Source organism: Rhinoraja longicauda, chromosome 23 (assembly GCF_053455715.1).
Source record: "Rhinoraja longicauda isolate Sanriku21f chromosome 23, sRhiLon1.1, whole genome shotgun sequence".
NCBI lineage: Eukaryota > Metazoa > Chordata > Chondrichthyes > Rajiformes > Arhynchobatidae > Rhinoraja > Rhinoraja longicauda.
Window position 1 is genome coordinate 2,318,740 of NC_135975.1, and position 8,572 is coordinate 2,327,311.

General features: G+C 47.6%; 1 protein-coding gene across 5 annotated transcripts in view; it reads left to right on the forward strand.

The window, feature by feature from the left end:
- pfkfb3 (6-phosphofructo-2-kinase/fructose-2,6-biphosphatase 3) overlaps window positions 1-6,823 on the forward strand; it is a 53,947-nt gene extending 47,124 nt beyond the window's left edge. For 3 of the 5 annotated variants that reach the window (XM_078419481.1, XM_078419479.1, XM_078419482.1), the window contains 2 exons: window positions 68-250; window positions 4,509-6,823. In XM_078419481.1, the coding sequence (XP_078275607.1) occupies window positions 68-250; window positions 4,509-4,568 (243 nt within the window). In that variant the 3' untranslated portion in view covers window positions 4,569-6,823. Of the gene's footprint in view, window positions 1-67; window positions 251-1,156; window positions 1,180-4,508 lie in introns of all 5 variants that reach the window. The other 2 variants (XM_078419480.1, XM_078419483.1) reach the window with 2 other exon arrangements.
- Window positions 6,824-8,572: the final 1,749 nt, after the last annotated feature.

Consider the following 8,572-nt stretch of genomic DNA (forward strand, 5'->3'; position numbering starts at 1 on the left):
GCTCCTGTGTTCATTTGGCTTTAAACTCTGCATTTCTCCATCCCCCTCCCCCCCCTCCGCTGCCCAGGATGTCGGCAAGAAGGGAGCGAACCCTCTCATGAGGCGCAATAGTGTCACTCCTCTAGCCAGCCCCGAGCCCAACAAAAAGCCGCGGATGGAAGGGCCAGAGGATCACCTGGCCTCCTCCTCCTCCTCCCTGGCCACTGCCCTCTGTCTGGCCTCCGACGGGTCCGCTCCCCTGCCTGGACAAGTTAGTCGACTGTTCTGTACCGTTTACAGCTTTGCTGCTGCTGCTGCTGCTGCTGCTTGTGTGGAGAGTTTAGAGTCAGCGGTCGCCTAGATCGAAGCCCTGCTCCATAATCGTACTAATGGTGCCTCTGTTGCTGTGCTTGGTGCTGTGGCGAGTGTGGGTGTTAATCGCAGGTCGCTGTGCTGTCTCGGACTGCTTGCTTGCTTCACGGCTTATTTCTGGGACATTCCTACGGAAGACCATTTTGTAATCAGTGCACCTTTTGAAAGTTCATTTTCAAGTCATTTGCTGTTGGGAATGTGCGCTTTTCCATTTGTAAGTGCCATTGTAACAGTGGGGAGTGTGGTGTGTGTGATGGGTTGGGCTCCATCTACAATGGTAGGGAGTGTGGTGTGTGCGATGGGCTGGGCTAGAGTGTCGAGTCGTCACTTTTCCTTGGACTGAGTAAGATTGTTGTTGGTTATTTGCCATAATTTGGGAGCATCCAACAGTTGCCATGGTCCGTTCCTTCACCTCTTCACCTGTGGAGTGAATGGGGAGGTGACTTTTTGGCTGGGGCCCTTTCTCAGACCCGTCTACCGCCACCTGACCCAGTGAGTTCCTCCAGCACTCTGTGTTTTGCTCGGGATTCCAGCGTCTGCAGTTCTTGCGTGGAGTCTTAATGGTTTCACTTGACTTAAAACAAATGTCACCATTTCTCATTGGCAATGTGCTGTGTGAAGCCTGGACAAGTGTGCTTTGCTATCAATGGCATGTTTAATGGCAAGTCTACAACCTGCACTTCGCTGTTGATCTGCAGAGTATTACACCTAATCATTTCGACTGTGCTGTCTGGTTTTTGCCTTTTTAATTATCTTTTTGTTGTGCTGTTTCTCTTTCACGCTTCCAATTTTCCTTTATCTCTAGCCTTTATTAAGAAAGGCCTGTCTGTAAGTATCTTGTTTTTCTGTGTGAATGCTATTAATTAATGTTTTTTCTTAACTTCCTGTAAATTCATGTCGAGGTGAAATTTGAACTGCACCTGGAGTACTGTGTGCAGTTTTGGTCTCCAAATTTGAGGAAGGATATTCTTGCTATTGAGGGCGTGCAGCGTAGGTTGATTCCCGGAATGGCGGGACTGTCATATGTTGAAAGACTGGAGCGGCTAGGCTTGTACACACTGGAATTTAGAAGGATGAGAGGGGATCTTATCGAAACGTATAAGATTATTTAGGGGTTGGACACGTTAGAGGAAGGAAACATGTTCCCAATGTTAGGGGAGTCCAGAACCAGGGGCCACAGTTTAAGAATAAGGGGTAGGCCATTTAGAACGGAGATGAGGAAAAACTTTTTCAGTCAGAGTTGTAAATCTGTAGAATTCGCTGCCTCAGAAGGCAGTGGAGGCCAGTTCTCTGAATGCATTCAAGAGAGAGCTAGATAGAGCTCTTAAAGATAGCGGAGTCAGGGGTTTTGGGGAGAAGGCAGGAACGGGGTATTGATTGAGAATGATCAGCCATGATCACATTGAATGGTGGTGCTGGCTCGAAGGGCCGAATGGCTGACTCCTGCACCTATTATCTATTGTCTATTGAACATTATAAGACAGCTCAGAAACAGGCCATTCGGCCCACTGAGTCTGCACTGACCAGCGATTCCCCCCACCCCCCCCCCCCCCGCTCACTAACACTATTCTACACCCACTAGGGACAGTATACAATTAACTTCCAAACCTGCACGTCTTTGGAACGTGGGAGGAAGCCGGAGCACCCGGAGAAACCCCACACAGGTCACGGGGAGAACTCCGTACAGACGGCGCCCGTGGTCAGGATGGAACCCGGGTGTCTGGCGCCAAGAGGCAGCAACTCTACCACTGCGCCACCGTGCCACCCTGGCCCATTGTGGACTCGGTGCAGCACCTCTTAAAAACTATCCTCTGAATTCAGATTTGGTGATGAATCCTAACCAAACCTTAGATTTGTTTTGTTAAGCGGAATCTAATTGAATTTCTGAGATGTGGAAGAAGAAAAAACTGCAGATGCTGGTATAAATTGAAGGTAGGCGCAAAACGCTGGAGTAACTCACTGGGTCAGGCAGCATCTCGGGAGAGAAGGAATGGGTGACGTTTCTGGTCGAGACCTGAAGAAGGGTCTCGACCCGAAACATCACCCATTCCTTCTCTCCACAGATGCGGCCTGACCCGCTGAGTTACTCCAGCACTCTGTGAAACGTCACCTGTCCATGTTCTCCACAGATGCTGCCTAACCCGCTGAGTTACTCCAGCCCTCCGTGAAATGTCACCTATCCATGTTCTCCACAGATGCTGCCTGACCCGCTGAGTTACTCCAGCATTTTGTGTCTACATTTGAATTTCTGGGATGTGAAGTTTGCTGCAACTAAACCCTGGTTTTAAAGGCTCTCTCCCTCTTCTTTTTACCTCTGCCTCGTCACCTCCACTGGCCTCAGACGAACTATATTTCAATTTTTTAAATTTAGATCTTTGCTAATCCTTCAAAGGTAACAAGCCAAATCCATGCTGATGTGCACACGCTGCAGTGATCTAGCTGGCTTGTCGGTTATTGAAAAATGAAATCTTTCACTGGAAGATGATTCATTTTGCATTAAATGAACTGTGTAGAGGCAGTGCTGTTAAGCCAAGCTGGTTATATTCTGCTCGTGATAGTGCGGTGTGTTGCTTGGGTGGGCTTGTGGCTGAGGGTACTCAGTTTGTTGTTTATTGGCACCTGTACCGAAGTCTAGTGAAAAGCTTTTGTTGCGTGCTAACTAGTCAGCGGGAAGACAATACGTAGAACCATAGAAAATAGGTGCAGGAGAAGGCCATTCGGCCCTTCGTGCCAGCCCTGCCATCATTATGATCCTGGCTGATCATCCAGAATCAGTACCCATGTTCCTACTTATTCCCCATATCCCTTGATTCCATTAGCCCTAAGAGCTATATTTGACTCTCTCTTGAAAACATCCAGTGAATCGGCCTCCACTGCCTTCTGTGGCAGAGAATTCCACAGATTCACAACTTTCTGGGTGAAAAAGTTTTTCCTCATCGCAGTTCTAAATGGCCTCCCACTCATTCTTAAACTGTGACCCCCCTGGTTCTGGACTCCCCCAATGTCAGGAACATTTTCCTGCATCTAACCTGTCCAATCCTTTAAGAACATTATGTTTCTATAAGATCCCCTCTCATCCTTCTAAATTCCAGTGAATTACAATGATCATTATCTGATAGCAAAAATATCCATTGACTTGGCCCTCTAAGATATGATCACCACACATCCTCCTATGCTCCAAGGAATAGAGTCCTAGCCTACCCAACCTCTCCCGATAGCTCAGGCCCCCAAATCCTTCTCTGCACCCTTTCCAGCTTGACAACATCTTTCCTATAACATGGTGCCCAAAACTGAACACAATATTCGAAGGTAGAGACAAAATGCTGGAGTAACTCATCGGGACAGGCAGCATCTCTGGAGAGAAGGAATGGGTGACATTTCAAGTCAAGACCCTTCTGTCTGAAGATGACCCTTCTCTCCAGAGATGCTGCCTGTCCTGCTGAGTTACTCCAGCATTTTGTCTCTACCTTCGATTTAAACCAGCGTCTGCAGTTCTTTCCTACGCAATAGTCTTAGTGTGGCCTCGTGACTCGAGTCCCCTCAGTACGAGGATGGTGTGAGTCCCATATGTGCTGCTCGTGTTGTGAATGAGTAAAAATGACAAGCGTTTAGGTTTATTTTCACATGTACCGAGGTACCGTGAAAAGCTTTGATTTGCTTGCAATCCTATCAGATCGGATAACGCTCTACATAAATACAATCAGGTGAAAGTCAAGTGCAATAGGTAGAGCAAAGGGGAAGATACAGAGTGCAGAATATAGTTCTCAGCATTGTAGCGCATCAGTTACACAGACAAAGTCCAATGTCCGCAATGGGGTAGAGGTGAATCGGACAGTGCCCTAGCTTATGGAAGGGCCGTTCAGAAGCCTGATAAGAGGGGAAGAAGGTGGGGAGTGTGGTGTGTGTGATGGGCTGGGCTACATCTACAATGGTGGGGACTGTGGTCTGGGTGAGGAAGCTCCAAGCTACTGGGACTGAGCCAGGTGTTCGATTGCTAACTAAGATCTCTCGGTGCCTCCTGTACATCAGCGCTCCAAGCGAGTTTCACTGCTCTAGCCGCCTAGCTGTGTGCATGCAGATGACCATGTCTCGTGTTTGCACTTTGAATGCAAATTTGATATCTCCGATTACAATCTTGATTTCTTCTCCCCCCACAGAATGTAATCGAGATGCTGAGACCGTCAGAAGCCGTGGTGACTCTCTCCGTCCAAGAATGAGTCCGTTATATTTTATTTTCTGTTGATATCGGGAGTGAAACATCATCAAAACATCTTTTTCTTTAACAAAACCTCCCCTCCCCTCCTGTCGGAAATACTGGATTGCTTGTTGTGACCTCAAGCAGCTGGGATGGACGTTATTGCCGGAGATGGATTGTTTCATCTCGCCCTGAACTTTGCCCACTGTCTTGCAAGTTTATCTGGTGAACAAAACCTGTTCTACCGGTTGTAAATAGCCTGTGTTGTTGGCAGGATGTAATGTATCGTGTACAAGATGTAAATAGTGACGCAGCTAGATTCTATTTTCTTGTTTCTGTAATCATTGCAATGTACAGTCTTTAAATGCATGAACACCACCTCTGTTTCTGAAAATGTGCACCACAATATCGTGTGTGTGTGTGTGCGCGCGCGCGTGTATGTATGAGAGAGAGAGATCGGTTGAACTTCAGAACATTGGACGATGAAGTTCGTGAAATGTCCTTGTGCGCAGATATTGACTGGAGAACTGAGATTTCCAAGTGACCAATTTTTTTATTTTTGCTTGTATTATTTCACTACCTAATTATGTTTGTGCTTGTGGATGTGGATGTTGCTACTGTGTGTTCTGAGCGGCTGCCTTTGTTGACTAGCTGGAACCATTGGCCAGTGTGCATTCACACACGTACGTGTGAAGTTCATGTTTTGCATGCCCCCCCCCCCCCCCTAAAGCCCTGGAACAAACTGCAGTGTGGAGTGACCAGAACAAGATGGATTCCTTTAGATGAGGGGTGCTTCCCTGCTGGAATGAAAGAGAAGGCTCTTCCCCCCCCCCCCCCCCCCACCCCATTTGCTGTAGTGATCAGGAGCCAAGACTTGGATGAGTCTCGCATGATGAACAGCGATCGTGCTGGCTTCTCTCAACTGTGCTCCATCTGTGACGCATTGATCGTGCATCAGCTTGCGTCTGGTGCCCGCGTTCGCTGGCGTGTAACGTCGGCGTTTGTGGCACTAGTTTGCAAGCCCCCTCGCCCTCGCCTCTGGACAAGACACCAGACTCCAGAGACGAGGCGGGTGGGTTGTGCAAAATGCCATTTAATTTTGATACGTGTGTGTGTGTGTGTGTACGCAGTTTGCCAATTAACTGCAATTTTCACAGCGCGCCAGAGTTGGCAGAGTTACCGAAGGACCGAGTTGGCACCCTCTTGACCCACATGTGCTGACGTGGTCGATCATTACCGCGAGCTGCCGGGGCCGCGGTGAAACCCTAGTGCCTACTGCGCCCCTCCCCCACAGTGGAGGCTCTGCAGTCTTGATGGGGGTGGGGGGGGGGGGGGCGAGGGGAGAGGAGAGGGGGAAGGGGGTCTTAAAAATGCACTTTGGAGCTGTGGACCACTGTAGCTTTCCCTGTTGGCAAATCAGCAGCATGATATTCATGTGTGGGAAGGAACTGCAGATGCTGCTTTACACTGAGGGTGAACACAAAAAGCTGGAGCAACTTGGCAGGTCAGGCAGCATCTCTGGAGAGAACAGGATCGATGACGTTCAGGTCCAGAGCCTTCTTCAGACCTGAGCACCTTGCACCTTTGTCCTCAATAGCCTAGCGATCCAATTTGCACATCGGTTTGATTTCAGTCCGCAATGGAACGTTGTGGAACTGATGAATCCCGGGAAATTGAGGGCCTTTTTGTTAATAATTGATATAACTGCCTCAAGTTGTGGCAAATTTGGGACAGAAAGCTGATCGTCCCTGCCGGCTTTGTGCCTGAACAGAAGGCTGTCAAAGACTTCATGCCGATTAAATCTTCTGCCAAGCCATCGAAAGCACCCAGAAGATGTAACGAACAATGAACTGAGGCGGAAAATTAAATACAACCAAAGGAAAATTTGAAGAAGGGTCCCGACCCAAAATGTCACCTATCCATGTTCTCCAAAGATGCTGCCTGACCCGCTGAGTTACTCCAGCACTCTGTGAAACGTCACCTATCCATGTTCTCCACAGATGCTGCCTGACCCGCTGAGTTACTCCAGCACTCCATGAAACGTCACCTATCCATGTTCTCCACAGATGCTGCCTGACCCGCTGAGTTACTCCAGCACTCTGTGAAACGTCACCTATCCATGTTCTCCACAGATGCTGCCTGACCCGCTGAGTTACTCCAGCTTTTTGTGTCTGTCCTCTGCATGATATTCATGTTTGATCCCTTCGCTAATACATGCATCGTTGCACAAATGTTATTTATCTGTCGGGTTTGGTGGGGGGTGGGGTGGGGGGGAGGGTAGAGGAACTTGGATGAGGGAGGTAGGATTGGGGGGAGGGAGGGGGGGGGGGGGTGGAGTAGGTTTCAGATAGGTTTTAGCGATGTTTTAGTTCAGTCCCCTTTGGCTAGACTTATTTACAGACGAGGTCGTGTTGCAAGGGCCAGAGTCCAATGGGAGATTGGACGGTCTAAGTCACACTCTCTGAGTGTGAAGCAACTTTTCTGGACATTCACCAAAGCGTTTCTATAGCAACGTTCTCATTCCAATCGAATGCGTTTATTTTTATTTCCTGGTGGGTAAACAAAATATGGACAAACCTGAGTTGTAGTTAATTGATCGAGTGTAAATTTTCATGTACATCTTTTTTTTGTCGTACGGATTTGTGTCCTAACTTGCTGACTTATTTATGGTTGTTCAGAGAAGGGCATGTTGCATCTACTGTGTACGTATGTGCGTGCCGTTACTAGTGAGGAAACATCGGCAGAAAATACAGGGTACACCATTTCCTGTAAATGCAGAATTTAACATTTGCTGGAACCTATAATAAAATAAGTTTAAAGAAGGCAGCTTTGTGAGTTTTTTGGGGGTCTGTGGGGATTTACTTTGCGGTTGGGGGCGGGGGGGCATGATTCACTCTGGTCTCCGATCTTCCGACCTACCTCATTGCAGCCGGTGCACTTTATAAAAAAATTAAAAAAACCTGCGCTTTGTAGCTGAAACATTATATTCAACACTAGATCTGTTTCCTGTGATGTACTATTCTACAGATAGACACAAAATGCCTTGAGTAACTCAGCAGGTCAGGCAGCATCTCTGGAGAGAAGGAATGGATGACGTTTTGGGTCGAGACCTTGTGCCTGTGGAGAACACAGTCCACCTAACCATCACTGACAGTTGCTGTCTCCCCACCAAATCCAAATCACCGGTGGAAATGAAGAACATTCCAGACTGTTGAGCTTTATTTTACAATGATCACTTTATGTCCAGTTTAGATCAGTTCAGTTTATTGTCACGTGTACTGAGGTACAGTGAAAAGCTGTTGTTGCGCGCTAACCAGTCAGCGGAAAGACAACACATGGTTACAATCGAGACATTTAAAGTGTACAGATACATGATAAGGGAATAACGTTTAGTGCAAGGTGAAGCCAGTAAAGATCGATCAAGGATAGTCCGAGGGTCACCAATGAGGTAGATAGCAGCTCAGCACTGCTCTCTGGTTGTGGTTGGATGGTTCAGTTGCCTGATAACAGCTTGGAAGAAACTGTCCCTGAATCTGGAGGTGTGTGTTTTCACACTTCTGTACTCATTCCACGTTCTATTCCTTTCTAGTCCAGTCTAGAGACGGGTCCTGACCAGTTTTCGGCACTGGGCCTGTACTCACTGGAGTTTAGAAAAATGAGGGAAGACCTCATTGAAACTTATCAGATAGTGAAAGTCTTGGAAAGAGTGGATGTGGAGAGGATGTTTCCACTAGTGGGAGAGTCTAGGACTAAAGGACACAGCCTCAGAATTAAAAGGACGTTCCTTTAGGAAGCAGATGAGGAGGAATTTCTTTAGTCAGAGAGTGGGGAATCTGTGGGTATATTTAAGGCAGAGATAAATAGATAGATTCTTGATAAGTACAGGTGTCAAAGGTTATTGGGAGAAGGCAGGAGAATGGGGTTAGGAGGGAGAGATAGATCAGCCATGATTGAATGGCAGAGTAGACTTGATGGGCCGAATGGCCTAATACTGTCCTTATCATTTACTACTCTCCTTCGACAAAC